The 17,945-nt window shown below is 43.7% G+C and overlaps 2 protein-coding genes across 2 annotated transcripts; both read right to left on the minus strand.

Annotated features, from left to right (window-relative positions):
* Positions 1 to 9,897: 9,897 nt before the first annotated feature.
* Positions 9,898 to 12,027, minus strand: LOC133018113 (zinc finger protein RFP-like). The gene is made up of 2 exons (XM_061084423.1): positions 11,976 to 12,027; positions 9,898 to 11,892 (listed from the first exon to the last, which is right to left on the minus strand). The coding sequence occupies exon 2, from the start codon at positions 11,888 to 11,890 to the stop codon at positions 10,259 to 10,261; it is 1,632 nt and encodes a 543-aa protein (XP_060940406.1). The 5' UTR covers positions 11,891 to 11,892; positions 11,976 to 12,027; the 3' UTR covers positions 9,898 to 10,258.
* A 1,485-nt stretch (positions 12,028 to 13,512) lies between these two features.
* Positions 13,513 to 15,667, minus strand: LOC133018302 (E3 ubiquitin-protein ligase TRIM39-like). The gene is made up of 2 exons (XM_061084622.1): positions 15,600 to 15,667; positions 13,513 to 15,516 (listed from the first exon to the last, which is right to left on the minus strand). The coding sequence occupies exon 2, from the start codon at positions 15,512 to 15,514 to the stop codon at positions 13,883 to 13,885; it is 1,632 nt and encodes a 543-aa protein (XP_060940605.1). The 5' UTR covers positions 15,515 to 15,516; positions 15,600 to 15,667; the 3' UTR covers positions 13,513 to 13,882.
* Positions 15,668 to 17,945: the final 2,278 nt, after the last annotated feature.

The raw sequence follows: 17,945 nt of genomic DNA on the forward strand, positions 1-17,945 counted from the left end.
CTCCTCTCTCTCTCTCCTCCTTCCTTTAACGTACAGACCCTGACTGAGAGTGACCAGCACCTCCCCTCTCATGTGGGTTCACAGTTGTCCTCTGAAGGAGCAGAGAGCGAACACTGGGGTTTAATTCAGTGTGTTCATCACCAGCTGCGTGAGAGCACCATGAGGAATCTGGTGCATCTGCCTGTTGCATTATCTTTACACTGAATTACCACTTGCACTTCTCCTAATGTAACTCTTACTTAGTCTGGAATAAATGTACAACTCAATTTTAATATGTAAAATAAGCATAAAACATGCATCAGTGAGTATTGCACTTGAGTCCTTTATTTTTTTGAGTGCAGGGCAGATTCTGTCTATTTTTCCAGATTTAAAACAGGTCACTTTTACCTTTGACAAATGAAATCTAATTCAAAATGTTTTTGAGTCCAATTGAAAACTGAGCAGTATTTGAAGAAATTGCCTACAGGTGATTTGGTCAGATTCAAGAGAACAAAAAACATGATATGAGAGGCTCCCGTGACCTTGACCTTTGACCTTTGATCACCAAAGTCTTATCAGCTCATCTTTGAGTCCAAGAGAATGTTTGAACCAAATTTGAAAAGAGTCACTCAAGATGTTTTTAAGATATGGTATTAAAATAAATAGGACGGACAGATGGACAACCTGATAACATTACACCTCAGACCTGGATATAATAATGTATTTATAAAAGAAATTATGAAAAACAACATTATTTTGAAAGATGATATAAGTTTAATTTTTCCCCAAATAAAGGTAAAGTTGTAATGTTTTATCACACAACTTGTTTTCATTCAGTTTCATCATCATCAGTATCAAACACGTGTTGGTGGAAACTGGACAAATGGTGTAAAAGTGGCCAAAATTAAAACACCCGGCTCTAAGTATGTTTTACTGGTGCTCTCTCTCTCTCTCTCTCTCTCTCTCTCTCTCTCTCTCTCTCTCTCTCTCTCTCTCTCTCTCTCTCTCTCTCTCTCTCCCCTCACCCTCTCTCCCTCCCTCCTCTCTCTCTCTCTCGGAGCAGATCTCTCTCGGAGCTGGAGAGGAGAGGTCGCTCGTCTCTCTCTCTGTCTCTCTCTCCTCCGGGCTTCTCTCCTCCTCTCTCCTCCGGGCTTCTCTCCTCCTCTCTCCTCCGGGCTTCTCTTCTCCTCTCTCCTCCTCTCTCCTCCTCTCTTCTCCTCTGCAGCCTCCCGTCGCTTCACCATGGATCTGTGGACTACATCACTCGCTTGGATTATCTCTCAGGTCCTCATGCTTCTCTCCAGCTCTTGCGGGACATCAGGAGCAGAAGGTGAGGATGCGTGGCCGTGCGTTTTCCTGCTTGCCCCCCCCCCGGTATAGACTCTCGGGGTCCGGGCTGTGCAGACCCCCGGATCCCCAGACAGTCTCCTCTGGTTCCTGCTCTTGTCCTCCTCTCTGGAAACACCTGACTTCTGCAGATTGGTTGGACTCTGCAACATTAGCGATAATAAAACGCAGGAGTCTGGATGTTGGATGACGCGTCTCCGTTGCGCACAGGCTGAATAACAGGGGGAGTTAAAGTGGTTTTATATGAATTGAGTTGAGTTATTAACGACTATTATAAGAGCAGATGACATGTATTCCCCTGTGGACACACATTAGGTGATTTAAAGCATGTAGTAAAAGGACTTTAGTGTCCCACCCCCCTGTATTCGCTCCGTTTTGTCGCATTTAATTAGCTGCTTATTGACTTCACGGGTTAAAAGGTTCGATCCCTCCTGGGACACAAAAGCCTCTCGACTCAGAACACATCGTTATCACGCGTTAAAAAGACAGTTCATCCTTTTGTGTGCGTGAAACAACGTGATAGGGCATCGTGGTGAATCTGAGTGTGATGGGGGTTTGTGCAGGTTGGAGAGGTTGCTGGTTTGATTCTCTCACTCTTGAGGTATGCAGGTTTAGCTCAGCAGTGAATGTGCAGGTTTACGTCTGTGCTCCTGCAGGAGGAGGACGAGAGAGGGAGAGAAAACCCAACAGATAGATGAGGGAGGAGATGATGAAGCTCAGAGTGTAACGAGGCACGTCTGTTTGTAATTGAAGCAGATGGCTGTAAAAGTTCTCCATCCATCCATCCTTGCTTTTACTTTCCTATTCTACAACCTCTTTACATCTCCACCTGCTCATCCCTTTGATTTCTATTTAATTTAATCTGGTTGTGTGTTTTATTTCCTATCACCATCCTCAACTTCCTCTGAGCTTTAATCTTCTTCATACTCATCCTTCCTCTTCTTCTCAGTGGAAGGGAGGTGAAGGGACAAAGGAGGAGTGTCTGTTGTCTTTTAGATTCTCTTCCACTATTTCTCCAAACTATCCGAATCTCTGATTGTTTCTTCGTTGAAAGCTTCTCTTTCTTCCTGCTTTCTGACCCACATCTGCAGCTGATCTCTCCATTCATCTTTCTGCCCGCTGCCCTTTTCTTTTTGTGATTTGAAAATGTCAAAGAAACAACAATGCTCAGAATTCACAGAGGTTTTGTGGTCTTGCAGCCGAGGAGGCATCAGGCTGAACAACAGGAGAAGTGTGACAGGGAGCGATTGCTTCTCCTGCTCCTGTGAAAGGTGAAGGGAGAAAGGAGGTGATGCAAGGAGAAGTAAACATTCCGAATAAATCTGACTCCTTCCACCTGCTCTCCGTTCCTCCGTCTCCTCTGTGCTCTTTTCTTTTTGTGATTTGGAAAAAGTCACATGAGCAACACGGTCAGAAATGGCTGAGGTTCGATGCTCCTGCAGCTGAAGAGGCTGAACAACAGTGTGACAGAGAGCGATTGCTTCTCCTGCTCCCGAGAAAGGTGAAGGGAGGAAGGAGGCGATGCAAGGAGGAGCATACAGTCAGACTAAAAAAAATGTCCCTTCACGGTTTCGTCAAAATATCAGAATTTCTTTCTCCTCTCAATCTCTCCTTCCTGCTCTCTGACTCAGATCTGCAGCCATCTCTCCATTCTGCTCCTCTCCTCCTGCTGTTTCCTTTTAGCTTCTCACCTCCTCCTGCCTTCAGCACAGATCTCTGCCCTCCTGCTGCACCTGGATCAGAGAGCTGCTCGCCTCTTTCTTCCTGATTCCTCCTCTTTACGTTCCCCCTCTCCCTCTCTCTGTGTTCTTATGACCACATCACCTACAATCTCTCTCTCTCTGCATGTTCTCTCCGGCTGCTCTTTTCCTCCTCTCATCTTCCTCTGGTTCTGTTTCTCCTGTTTTCTCGTCTCTGCTGCTGCTTCATCTCGTCCCACTAAAACAGTTTTGACAGCGTGAGCAGGAACATGCATTTGTGTGCATGTTCAGTTCTGGGAATTCAGACGATACAAGTTTAAATATGCAGCCGTATAAACAGCTTTTAAGCTTTCGAATGCAGAATGGATCACAGAGGAAATAGATTGGAAGCTCAGGCTCTGCTGGTGGAACACAAACATTCACTCCACACTCTTAATTGGGCTCAATTAGCATGAGTAGCGGTGGTTGTAATGAAAAGAGATCATCACTAAAGAGCCACTGAATCTACATGAGAGGGAAAGAACTCACAGTTTAATGGACTCAGACATCGGTAGTGAATCCTCTGCTGATTGGTTTGTGAGCTGCCGCTTTTTAAAAAGTCTCCAGTTTGACGTTTTGTCCACCGCCATCTTGTTATTTAAAGCAGATCTAACCATATCTGGAGGTATGTATACAGTGCTTTAGCATCTATTTGACGCTAGAAGGACCATCATTTACAAAATGAACATCCTGCTGTATTGAAGAAGACTTGAAAACTTTAGATTGAGACATTAACTCCTTAGGAAATGTTTACTGATGTTATAAATCATTATAAATGAGAAATCGAGTCATTTTCTCATAGACTTCTTTAAAAATCGCCCTCTGCTGGTCATTCAGGCTACTACAGATTTTCACTTTTGAATTGGCTTCACTTTCTGGACCTTGTGTCTACGTCCATCTTTTTATACAGATACTTTACTATGACCGAGACCAATGCAGATACTATGTTCTTTGTAGTTTCACGTCTGTCAAGGTGTAAAAGCCTCAAAACAGCAGTTACACCATTGAACCCAGACGGATAAAATTCTGAAAGAGAGGTTCACCTGTATGATTTCATGCCATCATGGGTCATAGGTGTAAAACTGATCAATACTGAATATCTAAGATCAGTACTGTCCCGGTGCATCACCTTTCTATTGGTCCAGATCAGTGTTTTCATGTCGTGACTCTCGTGTTTCCTCTCGTTTTCCTCTCGTTTTCCTCTCGTCTTCGGTTTTCTTTCGCTGCCTCGGCTGCTTTGTTCTCCACGACTCTCTCTCTCTCTCTGTGTATCTCGCCCGTCCTGACCCAGCAGCACTCATCATTCACGGACCATAAACCACAGCAGCCTAATAAGTAAAGTCTGCGGAGGTGGAGGGATCTCAGCTGCAGGTTTCAGACTCAGATTCATGTCTCCGTCCCACCCCCCCGATGCAGGTTCACTGTTCATTATGAAGCTGGAACATAATGACAACAAAGTAGGTTTACATATTCTAGCGGCCACAGATGGCGCCGTGGGTTCATGAGCTGGGATTGGAGGAAGCCAGCGTGTGGAACAGCCGCCTGCAGGGCTGCAAAACCAGTGTGTGCTTAATCGCTTTTTGATTTTAACAGCATGATCGAGTCAATGTGTGTTCTGAAGCAGCTTCCTGCTCGGAGGTATATGAATGAAGGCAGGTCGGCTCAGTGTTTGCAGAGACTATAACGACGTCATCCACCTGATGGACTGTAGCTGTTCACTCTTACGGGGATCTGGAGAATACGGAGGTGAAATAGCTGCCAAAAACCACAAAGAAGAACAGTAAAGTCCCAGATTGTAAAACTAAGAAGAACTAGAGTGTCAATCGGTAGAGAAAATAACTCCACCAAGCCCAGCAGTCCCCTCATGAAACCACATTTTAATCCATTAAATTTTTTACACACTGTTGTGACCCCTCACAGGCTTGTCACAAACATAATTGAGTTAAAATGTAAAAAAGGAAAAGGATAATGAAAACACAATAAAGCTAGAATGGCCCTCAGTAGAGCTGCACCGAATCATACAAACTCACAGATATCAGTTCCCTAAATATGCTTAAATGCTTTAATCAACTCCTGGGAAATTGATGAAAATCAGGATTGGACACACAAATAGAACAGATCAAGATCCGTGAATTACTTCCTGTGAAATTGGTGAAAACCGAAAGACAAAAAACTCATGCAACCCTGAAGAAAGTGATAAAATAATTCATGGATCCATCCCAAATTTTAACAGGTTCTCTGTCCTGACACCATGTTTCGCTGAAATCTATGGACTAGAATAGTTATTTACATAGTTATTAGCATATAGTTATCTACTCAGTACAACCTTAAAGCTAACTTTGCATCTCCCTTTAATTTTGAGTTTGAGCTCATTATCATATTTTGAAAGGTAAGCGACCAAAACTCGCTTTTTCAAAAGATCGCCACCTTTTGTAACGATGTTGCACTTACACTCAAAAATCACACGCTGACAAATCTTTCATAAACAGCATCAGAGACCAGTTCCTGCAGCCGGAGCAGCGGAGGGGAAAAGAGCAGGATTGAATGTTGCCTCAGGGAAAGCTGCTCTCTGAATGAAGCATGTGTCTGTCGCCGTAGATACGAGGCACAAACACGTCAGCCAGCCTCCAACTTGTTTGTCTGCCCGCACACTCGGCTTTGATCGAACACTGCAAATTATGGCTGGATGTATAGCGGCTGTGCAGAAGGAATCCAGGGCTAAATATGGCAATAAATTGCTGCGACTTTTTGAACATCACAGGCTGACGTGAGATGTGAGAGTTTCGGGGGAGAGTGCCTCTCGGTGGATTGTTCCTTTCCGGTGGTTTATTGAAACGAGGCTGTAACCTCTGTGAGTCGGCAGGTGGTAACAGGGGAACAAACTTCAGAAAGTTTGACTGTGAATTCAGCACAAAGGCAGAAGAGAGAACGAGAGGAAGAGAAACGAGCAGAATCCAACACACACTGTTTCATTCTGTTATAAGCTCATAGAAGTCATTCTCACAGACGCACAGCTGAACCTGAACAACCTGCAGAACATGAATCCTCACTTTGGTGCCAGGTTGTGGAATAACTCTGTCCTGTTGGTGTGGATGCAGCTGGAGACAGAAGCATTTGGCTGATGAGAGTCAAAGCTGCCAGATTGAAAATGAGCACCTCTGATTAGGCTGCTTTGTTTGTCCTACGTGTGAGATTTTGTTATCTAGCTGATGTTTAGTTGGTGTGCTCAGAGCCCTTTTAACACAGGGAGAACTTCTACGTCTAGGGGGCGCTAGTGAGGAGGTGGTGATCATCTGCTAATCAGCCTCACATGGCTGCATGGTCGGTGTGTACATGTGATTAATGCGTGTACGTTGCTCTGCTCAGTAGATTTAAATAAAGTTGGTCCCCATTGGTTTTAAAGCAAACATGAGGTCAAAGGTTATACAGGCACGTTAATGTGAAGATGTAGCTGCCTGCAGCAAAGAGAGACTCATCTGACCTGCTGCTTAACACCTCACATTGTGGGTTTATTCCCAGTCCACATGTTTATTTAAAGGCAGCGCTGGTCACACAGCAGCAGCAGCAGCTCACTTACAATTTACATTAAAGATCCTCAGTCTGTATTTACACAGGAAGATGAGAGGAAGAGGAAAACTGTGGAATGCTTGTCTGGCTGCATTTGAAAGAGAATCTATTAAAGTAAATTAAACTTTGCTTGTAGAGAAATAACTGCGAAGATAAACGCCTAATAAAATGAAAGCAAATGGTGAGTCTGTTGGAAATATCAGTGTTTGAATGTGGATTCTAATAAACAGTTTAATAACAACTTTTTAACGTTTATTAAGGGTTTGAGAGCAGATACAGTTTAGGAACAATTACAAACTGGAATAAACTGATGTAAAAAACTGCAGGAAACCAAATTAAAAATCTTGAAAAGTTCCGCATTAAAGGAAATGTATCTGACATTTAAAATCCATTAGAAAAATATGGCAAAAAGTATCTTCAGCTCCCGCAGAGCAATAAATTGTCCTTAAAGCCGTTCTCCTCCAGAGAGAGATCACCTGTTGTTCATCATTCTCTCAGTAATCGTCTCTGCTCACATCATTTGGTTCGGTGCTCTGCCGCTGCCGGGCCCGAGCTCCGGCCGGAGCCGTTTATCTTCGGTGAACTGAAGGAGCTAAAACACGTCGTGAGAGGTTTGACATTTGTGTTTCCACGCTCACAATAACTCAGCGTCTGGGCGACTTACTCCAGAACTTTCCCCTCCGCTCTGCAGCTTCCAGTTTCAGCCGAGAGTCACCTATTGGTGGTTGATTGGTTGTTGAAAACGAGGTAAAGTTACAATCAATACACAAACCTGTCACAATGACGCACAATCGCATCATTTATTCATAACAATCTATCCTCTCTCGTGGGTCCTGTCAGGAATGAAAGAGTTTTCTTTCCCCTTAATCATTAATCACGTCACTCATCATCCATAAATGAGGGATAGACGGTTGCTCTCACTTTCCCAGAACCATCATCTGCAGGTGAACTCTCCGTCTTCCTCCTTCGCTCCGTCCCCCGGTGTCATCAGTCTGTTTTATTAATCTCCCCTCCGAGCTGCAGTGTGTATAATCACAGCCCTAATGATAGATAATCTCAAGAACACTAAATGACTTTAATCCCACCCTAATGACAGATAACACTCCAGCTGACACCGGCTCCCTGGCTCCTCCGAGTCCCAGTCCGGCCTCAAGGAGAAACGTTCAGAATCCTAAATCTGAGTTCGAAAAGCTGTGAAAGCTGCAGAGAAATTCATTCTGCTTCTCGTCCTCCTGTGATTGCAATCAAACACGAGGCGGCTGGTCTTGATTTCTTCATCCCGACCTCGGCCCCCCTGTGTTTCTGCCGAGTTACTGAGACGCCGGAGGCTGAAAGACAAACTCAGGGGTTATTACAGACCTCTTTCTAAAAGAGTTGGTCATTTAAACTCTGGGAGCTTTGGGGGGAATATTAAGGTCGCTTGATTAAACCCCAGAGCTCCCGGAGAATCCCTCATCTCTTCCAGGATTAATCTGGCAGAGAAACTCGCTGAGGACCGAGTGAATTCTGCAGCCGACCTCAGGTTTTTTGCAAAGCCCTGTCAAATGGGAAATTTATTGCTTATCAATGAGCTGGATGTTTGCACTCAGCAGAACATAAACCTGTGAATATAAACCATCATCTTCTGAATATTCCCTGCAAAAACCCCCCCTCCCCTCCCAGTCCTTGATGATTCATAACAGGGCGAGCTGGGATGAAGAGAAACGGGAAAATAGCTGAGTGTAAATCCCCTTCATCTCTCTTCCTTAATGTCATTTATGGAAATGTGTGCAGAGACGGGGATCTGAGGAAGTCAAGGTTACAGAGCCACAGAAAGTCCAGCAGTCAGAAATCTGGATCATTAACCCGGGAACGTGAAGTTAAAGTGCCCCGATTCTGCTTCTTTTTCTTTTCTATTGGGTGTCATTGCTTTTTTTGTGAATGTGAAAGTTGTAAAGTTACAAAATGAGACTTTTCTACCACAGAAAACTCTGAAATGATTTGTTTGTTCCTTTCTATCAAGCATCCAAGTCCCTGAGAAACACGTAAAATGCCTTTGCCTCAAATTACAACTATGACCCTTTAAATCAGGGGTTTTCAACCGGGGGTCCGCGGCCCCCTGTTGGTCCGCGACGGCATTGCAGGGGGTCCGCAAAATTCACTTTGATATTTCAACACATTTCCATATTACTCTTGAATATAGTGAAAAATATCTAAAATAAGAAAAACATGTCTAAAATAATATAAAGGTGCTGGTGATCATGAGGTTAAACTTCAGTAGGCCTTAATTGTTCGTGTGATATTGTATGATTATCATTTGTGACATATTCTTCATTTCTTTGTCATCTTCCCTCTTCAGTTGTAGCCCCAGTTTATGTTGGTTGTTATTGATCACCGTTACTTTAACGTTCTCTCAACATGTCGGCTACATGTCTGTACATTTAAGTCATGAACGTTTTATATTGATGTACATATGGTTCTGAGATGCAGTACAACTACAAACTGCATTTAAATTGTTTTCAATTCTTAAGCACTGAAAATCCACCATTTTTGTTGTTTTTTCACAGATTTTTCTAGATTTGTTTGAGGTTTTTAAATAAAACCAACATGGAAAACTAAATGGTAAAACTTCCTTAGGTACGCGCGTGCGTAGGCACATCATTGGGCAGCGGATTACTTTCTAGTCAGAATGGTGGTCCCTGGGACAAAACCAGTTGTGTCATAGGAGACACAAAAACGTCCAATACATCTTTCAAATTCGGTTCCACACAGGGGTCGACAACCCGCGGCTCTGGAGCCACATGTGAACAGGGGCGTACTTGTTAGCGCTGTTTATTCAGTTTAACAGGAAAACACGGCATGTCTCCAGCTCAGACCAGAGGAGTCAATTCTGTCTAAAGACAACATGATATTTGAGATTGTATACGGCCCAGTGGGTCTCCGAGGGTTAACAGTAGACATCTGCAGAAATAAAGTTTATTATTTATAAAAATGAATTAAAAACGTTTAGTCTAGCAAATTTTCCAAGATCATTGAGACAGATCTCTTGTAATAAGATGTAGTTTAGGCCCCTTAACATTTATCTCAGTGCAAAATACTGAACCTGTGATCTGCTCCAAACACTGGGGGCCTCGGACTGTAATCCTACGAGAAGTGTGATGTGTAGAGGAACTGCTTTAGTCTTTAATATATAAATCCAGCTGAGCTGTGACATGAAAGAATGACACAACAGAATCTGTATATATTCAGTTTATTATGTAAATATTTCAACGATTGAAACACTTGATAAAATACTTGAATTATAACCAACACCACATTATGACAGTAAACTTCACCATTCTTATATAAAAGGATCAGACAGTAACAATAACTAGAAACTTGCATGGGTCCATACATTTTTTCCAGATTTACATAGGGTCCCTGTGACCTTTGACCAATGTAATTCATCAAAAGATCTTTGATTCAAAAATGATAAATAATCAACATTTTCTCATTTGTTGTTCTGTGAGGCCACCATGACCTTTGACCTTTGGCTACCAGATTCTAACCAGTTCATCCTGGATTCCAAGTGAACGTTTGTACTGAATTTGTAGAAATTCCCACTTGACTTTCATGGGTTTCACGTTCTCCAGAATGGGACGGATGGACTAGTGAGTTTGAGGTACAGGTGTAATGATGAGAGGGGCGGAGTTTCTTCCATTCAAATTTGGCTCAGGGCAGAAGTGCGGATAAAGTTTCTCTGTAAAGCAGCAGCCTGTGATACAACCGATGTGTGATTTAGAGTCTGCATTGTAAAAAGACACCTCACCTTTGTTGTAGTCTACAAAGACGCCCAACTTCTGAAGCTCTTCTTTCAATATTATAGGTTCTGAGTCTGCAGTTGTTTCATATTTGCCCTCAACCAATGCAATGCACCAATATCCATTTTCAACTGACAGAACTCTCCCGTTCTTTCTATCGACCGACTCTCTGGCCACGCCAATGACCCAACGTATCTTTCCTTTCACCTGCACCTCAAAGTAAAACTTCCCTGTCATGAATCCCTCTTTTGCCAAAACCTGACAAAATACATTAAATCTCTTTGGATTGTCTTTAACTTTGTCCTTTTCAATGTTGTCTTTTACTGTTACTTGTTTTCCGTCTTTGCTTATTGCAAGTAACTTAAATGCAGTGTCGGGGTCAAGGGTCAAGTCGACCGCGTGCTCTCTCATTCTTTTCATTCTGATCTCAGGAATCTCTTCCATTATTTCCTCGACTCTCTGTTTCAGCCGAGTCAGGTGACCTCGTGTTGCCTGGAAAGACAGGTCAGGGCCGAGGTCTGTGTCGGGACAGCTCTTGTGTGGAGGTCTGGACAAGGTCAGGAAGCTCTGGAGGAAATGATAGTGATCCTGTGACTGTGACAGATGTTCCAGCTGACTGCTTCGGCTCTGGAGCTCAGTCACTTCCCTCCTCAGTTCTTTGAGAAACTCTTCACCCTTTTGCTTTATTCCTCTGTGCCTCTGCTGGATCGCCTCAACCAGCTCGGCCTGGCTCGCCTGAATGGACTGGATCAACTCGGTGAACACCTGCACGGCGGCTTGTTCCTCCTTTTCAGAATCTACCTGGCTGACATCGAGTAATTTTTCAACCTCCGCTATCTTCTCAATCCGTGTCTGTATCAACTTCTGCATGTTTGCCTGTGCCTCGTCTTTTGTTGCCGCCACTTTTTCAGATTGCTCCTCCAGGGGGACGGCGGTGTGACCCTTGTGATCAGCTGAAAAACACAGGAGGCAAATGAACTCCTGCTCCTTCAAGCAGTACAGCTCGGTCATCTTGTTGTGTGTCTCGCACATCCTGTCGTCGAGATTCTTCACCGGCTCTAGTAACGTGTGACCTTTGAGCCGAGCAACTCTCCGATGCGGCTCCAGGTGTGACTCACAGAAAGAAGTCAGACAAGTCAGGCAAGATTTAACGGCCTTTTCATTTATCTCAGAGCAGAAGTCACAAAGAACGTCAACAGCCGGAAGCTGTGGGCCTGGAGTCGAGGCTTTGACTTGAACCAACTTCTTAAACTCATCAGCTAACTCTGACATGACAGTGTTGACTTGAAGTTCAGGTCTTGTGGAGAATTCCCGTTTGCACATGGGACACTGGCAAGTGTCTCCGCTGTCCCAGTACGTGTGGAGACATGAGCTGCAGAAGTTGTGTCCACACACGATCGTGACTGGGTCTGTGAACACGTCCAGACAGATGGAACACAGTAACCTCTCCTCTGACAGCAGAGAGCTGGCTGAAGCCATATCTGGACAAACACATGGGAGGCAGTTATAACTCATATCTGTGCTGAATAATCTGTTATAGATTTAATGGAAGGTTTAAATTTACCTGTGAAGTTTGCGAGGTTTAGAAGCAGCAGCTTGAAGTGACGAGCAGACTGTCAGTTTCCTCGTTGAGTTTCACTTCAGCATGATGACGCTGGTGATGGCCCCTCCCCTGCTGCTCTGCTCCACTTCCTGGTTTTATTTAACTCTTTCCACTCTGGTCACATTGGGAACTACGTCGACCCTGAGAGCTCAACGCACAGCAACTTAAGAAAACACATGCAGGTGGACAAAACACATGCAGGTGGACAAAACACATGCAGGTGGAAAACATCTTCATCAATTTCACAACACAACACTACACAACATATCACAGAAACGCGCAGCAAATACAGAAAACGACAATGGAAGTGTTTCCAGAGGACAGCTAAAAGTGATGGACACTGATGTCATAGGACAGGCGTTTTCAACCGGGGGTCCGCGGCCCCCAGGTGGTCCGCAAAATTCGCTTTGATATTTCAACACATTTCCATATTACTCTTGAATATAGTGAAAAATATCTAAAATGATATAAAGGTGCAGGTGATCATGAGGTTAAACTTAAGTAGCCTTAATTGTTCGTGTGATATTGTATGATATTCATTTGTGACATATTCTGCATTACTTTGTCATCTTCCCTCTTCAGTTGTAGCCCCAGTTTATGTTGGTTGTTATTGATCACCGTTACTTTAACGTTCTCTCAACATGTCAGCTACATGTCTGTACATTTAAGTCATGAACGTTTTATATTGATGTACATATGGTTCTGAGATGCAGTACAACTACAAACTGCATTTAAATTGTTTTCAATTCTTAAGCACTGAAAATCCACCATTTTTGTTGTTTTTTCACAGATTTTTCTAGATTTGTTTGAGGTTTTTAAATAAAACCAACATGGAAAACCAAATGTTAAAACTTCCTTAGGTACGCGCGTGCGTAGGCACATCATTGGGCAGCGGATTACTTTCTAGTCAGAATGGTGGTCCCTGGGACAAAACCAGTTGTGTCATAGGAGACACAAAAACGTCCAATACATCTTTCAAATTCGGTTCCACACAGGGGTCGACAACCCGCGGCTCTGGAGCCACATGCGAACAGGGGCTTGCTTGTTGTCGCTGTTTATTCAGTTTAACAGGAAAACACGGCATGTCTCCAGCTCAGACCAGAGGAGTCAGTTCTGTCTAAAGACAACATGATATTTGAGATTGTATACGGCCCAGTGGGTCTCCGAGGGTTAACAGTAGACATCTGCAGGAATAGTTTATTATTTATAAAAATGAATTAAAAAACGTTGAGTTTAGCAAATTTTCCAAGATCATTGAGACAGATCTCTTGTAATAAGATGTAGTTTAGGCCCCTTAACATTTATCTCAGTGCAAAATACTGAACCTGTGATCTGCTCCAAACACTGGGGCCTCGGACTGTAATCCTACGAGTAGTGTGATGTGTAGAGGAACTGCTTTAGTCTTTAATATATAAATCCAGCTGAGCTGTGACATGAAAGAATGACACAACAGAATCTGTATATATTCAGTTTATTATGTAAATATTTCAACGATTGAAACGCTTGATAAAATACTTGAATTATAACCAACACCACATTATGACAGTAAACTTTACCATTCTTATATAAAAGGATCAGACAGTAACAATAACTAGAAACATGCACTGGGTCCATACATTTTTTCCAGATTTACATGGGGTCCCTGTGACCTTCGACCAATGTAATTCATCAATAGATCTTTGATTCAAAATGATAAATAATCAACATTTTCTCATTTGTTGTTCTGTGAGGCCACCATGACCTTTGACCTTTGGCTACCAGATTCTAACCAGTTCATCCTGGGTTCCAAGTGAATGTTTGTACCGAATTTAAAGAAATTCCCACTTGACTTTCGTGGGTTTCACGTTCTCCAGAGTGGGACAGATGGACTAGTGAGTTTGAGGTACAGGTGTAATGATGAGAGGGGCGGAGTTTCTTCCGTTATAATTTGGCTCAGGGCAGAAGTACGGATAAAGTTTCTCTGTAAAGCAGCAGCCTGTGAGACGACCGATGCGTGATTTAGAGTCTGCATTGTAAAAAGACACCTCACCTTTGTTGTAGTCTACAAAGACGCCCACCTTCTGAAGCTCCTCTTTCAATATTATAGGTTCTGAGTCTGCAGTTGTTTTATATTTGCCCTCAACCAATCCAATGCACCAATATCCATTTCCAACTGACAGAGTGCTCCTGTTCTTTCTCTCCACCGACTCCCTGACCACACCAACTAACCAAGCTATCTTTCCTTTCACCTGCACCTCAAAGTAAAACTTCCCTGTCATGAATCCCTCTTTTGCCAAAACCTGACAATATGTATTAAATCTCTTTGGATTGTCTGTAACTTCGTCCTCTTCAATGTTGTCTTCTTCTGTAACTTGTTTTCCGTCTTCGCTTATGACAAGTGAGTAAAATGCAGTGTCAGGGTCAAGGGTCAAGTCGACTGCGTGCTCTCTCATTCTTTTCATTCTGATCTCAAGAAACTCTTCCATTATTTCATCGACTCTCTGTTTCAGCCGAGTCAGGTGTCCTTGCATGTCCTGGACAGACAGGTCAGGGCCGAGGTCTGTGTCGGGACAGCTCTTGTGTGGAGGTTTGGACAAGGTCGGGAAGCTCTGGAGGAAATGATAGTGATCCTGTGACTGTGACAGATGTTCCAGCTGACTGCTGCGGCTCTTGAGCTCAGTCACTTCCCTCCTCAGTTCTTTGAGAACCTCTTCCCCCTTTTGCTTTATTCCTCTGTGCCTCTGCTGGATCGCCTCAACGAGCTCGGCCTGGCTCACCTGAATGGACTTGATCAACTCGGTGAACACCTGCACGGCGGCTTGTTCCTCCTTTTCAGAATCTACCCGGCTGACATCGAGTAATTTTTCAACCTCCGCTATCTTCTCAATCCGTGTCTGTATCAACTTCTGCATGTTTGCCTGTGCCTCGTCTTTTGTTGCCGCCACTTTTTCATATTGCTCCTCCAGGAGGACGGCGTTGTGACCCTTGTGATCAGCTTTCAAACACAGGACGCAAATGAACTCCTGCTCCTTCAAGCAGTACAGCTCGGTCATCTTGTTGTGTGTCTCGCACATCCTGTCGTCGAGATTCTTCACTGGCTCTAATAACGTGTGACCTTTGAGCCGAGCAACTCTCCGATGCGGCTCCAGGTGTGACTCACAGAAAGAAGTCAGACAAGTCAGGCAAGATTTAACGGCCTTTTCTTTTATCTCAGAGCAGAAGTCACAGAGAACGTCAACAGCCGGAAGCTGTGGGCCTGGAGTCGAGGCTTTGACTTGAACCAACTTCTTTAAATCAACAGCTAACTCTGAGACGACAGTGTTGACTTGAAGTTCAGGTCTTGTGGAGAATTCCCGTTTGCACATGGGACACTGGCAAGTGTCCCTGCTGTCCCAGTACGTGTGGAGACATGAGCTGCAGAAGTTGTGCCCACACACGATCGTGACTGGGTCTGTGAACACGTCCAGACAGATGGAACACAGTAACCTCTCCTCTGACAGCAGAGAGCTGGCTGAAGCCATATCTGGACAAACACATGGGAGGCAGTTATAACTCATATCTGTGCTGAATAATCTGTTATAGATTTAATGGAAGGTTTAAATTTACCTGTGAAGTTTGTGAGGTTTAGAAGCAGCAGCTTGAAGTGACGAGCAGAGTGTTACTTTCCTCGTTGAGTTTCACTTCAGCATGATGACGCTGGTGATGGCCCCTCCCCTGCTGCTCTGCTCCACTTCCTGGGTTTGTTTAACTCTTTCCACTCTGGTCACATTGGGAACTACGGTGGCCCTGAGAGCTCAACGCACAGCAACTTAAGAAAACACATGCAGGTGGAAAACATATTCATCAATTTCACAACACAACACTACACAACATATTACAGAACACGCAGCAAATACAGAAAATGACAACGGAAGTGTTTCCAGAGGACAGCTAAAAGTGATGGACACAGATGTCTTAGGACAGGCGTTTTCAACCGGGGGTCCGCGGCCCCCTGGTGGTCCGTGACGGCATTGCAGGTGGTCCGCAAAATTCTCTTTGATATTTCAACACATTTCCAGATTACTCTTGAATATCGTGAAAAATAAGAAAAATATGTCTAAAATAATATAAAGGTGCTGTTGATCATGAGGTTAAACTTAAGTAGGCCTCAATTGTTCGTGGGATATTGTATGATATTCATTTGTGACATATTCTGCATTACTTTGTCATCTTCCCTCTTCAGTTGCAGCCCCAGTTTATGTTGATTGTTATTGATCAACGTTACTTTAACGTTCTCTCAACATGTCAGCTACATGTCTGTACATTTAAGTCATGAACGTTATATATTGATGTACATATGGTTTTGAGATGCAGTACAACTACAAACTGCATTTTAATTTAAGCACTGAAAATCAACCATTTTTTTTGTTTCTTCACAGATTTTTCTAGATTTGTTTGAGGTTTTTAAATAAAACCAACATGGAAAACCAAATGTTAAAACTTCCTTCTATCCACATGCACATCAGTGGGCCGCGGATCACTTTCTAGTCAGAATGGTGGTCCCTGGGACAAACCCCTGCTTTAAATGGACGAACCAATGGGAGCTGAGGACGGCAGTTCATCCATTTGATATCAGGACCTGCAGGATTTGAAAAGTGAAAACATACATCATGTGTTTGTCATCTTCGTGGATGATTTGTTGCTTTGATTTCTGGATCTGCGTCCGTCTCGTGATCCTCAGTCACGCTCACGTTGAGCGATGAAGCCGCTCCAGCATTTCTCTTTGTCACTGTTTCCCAGTTTCTCTTGTGAAGCTTTTTCAAATAGTCGGAGTAGATTTATCTCAGCGCTGAGGGAGACATGAAGAAGAAAAACTTTCACTTTGCTGTAAAGCCAGAATAACTCATGCAGCTTTCAGAGTGTCAGACCTGCGTGTAGTTAAATTTAAAGTTTATCTTCAGCCTAACAAGGCAAATGCACGAAGGTTTTATCGTGAAAGATTAAGCAAAACATCGAAAAACACTATTTTGTTTTTATATCTCCTGTGTCGTTCATGAGCTTTAGACACATTCCCAGTAAAAACTCCCACTCACCAGTTTGTTGGTTAATTAAATTTACTGCTGTGAGGTACTTTTACACGACAGGAGAACATTGTGCTCTGTGACACTTTGGCATTGCCGTCGGCTTCACTTACTAAAGATGATGAAGTGCGGACTCTTCATCAAGCCCGACAGAGACAGGTGGTGTTACTGAGCTTCTGTCCTGAATTCAAAGAATCACCTTGAAAGCAAAGTGGCTCCTTAATGTAGCACTTTTGAACTGTGAATTATTTTTGCAAAGCTAATTGGCGGATTTCTGCATCAGTGCATTTGCATGTTTACCTCTAACGTGACCTCTACCATGCAAACAGAGACGCTGATCACTGCCTCCTGATTCTCGTGCATTTTTCATGAAGTCGTTGCTTCGTGACCGCAGCTCTGATGAGAAGGAGCAGGGCCGGTCGGTTTGTATCAGAGAGGAGGACGGAGCCGAGTCAGTGAAGATGGAACAAGACAGAAGTCAAATCAGAGCAAAGCAGTGGGAGGTGAAACAGGAGGAAGGAGAGGAGGAGGAGGGTTGAATGTGGACAAGAAAAGGGATGAAGAGGAGGAGGAGGAATATGAAATATATGAGAGGATAAACCTCAGGGCTCAGGTTGTTGTTTCTGACGACTGCAGTGACACTTTCTGCTGCATTTCCTTATTTTATCCCTCACTGACTTTCTGCTGTACGTGTCTACAGACCACCATCTGCTCTCTGGATGCACCGGCTCACATCGGTGACATGATTTAACTTCATGAGACAAAGCAGGAGGAGGAGGAAGAGGAGGAGGAGGAGGAGGAGGAGGAGGAGGAGGAGGAGGAGGAGGAGGAGGAGGAGGAGGAGGAGGAGGAGGAGGAGAAGGATGACAGAGAGGACAGCAGGTATGATAGA

This window comes from Limanda limanda, chromosome 13 (assembly GCF_963576545.1).
Source record: "Limanda limanda chromosome 13, fLimLim1.1, whole genome shotgun sequence".
NCBI classification, from domain to species: domain Eukaryota; kingdom Metazoa; phylum Chordata; class Actinopteri; order Pleuronectiformes; family Pleuronectidae; genus Limanda; species Limanda limanda.

Coding starts and splice junctions, on each gene's coding strand:
- LOC133018113 (XM_061084423.1), bottom strand. CDS start 11,890: ATGGCTTCAGCCAGCTCTCTGCTGTCAGAGGAGAGGTTACTGTGTTCC.
- LOC133018302 (XM_061084622.1), bottom strand. CDS start 15,514: ATGGCTTCAGCCAGCTCTCTGCTGTCAGAGGAGAGGTTACTGTGTTCC.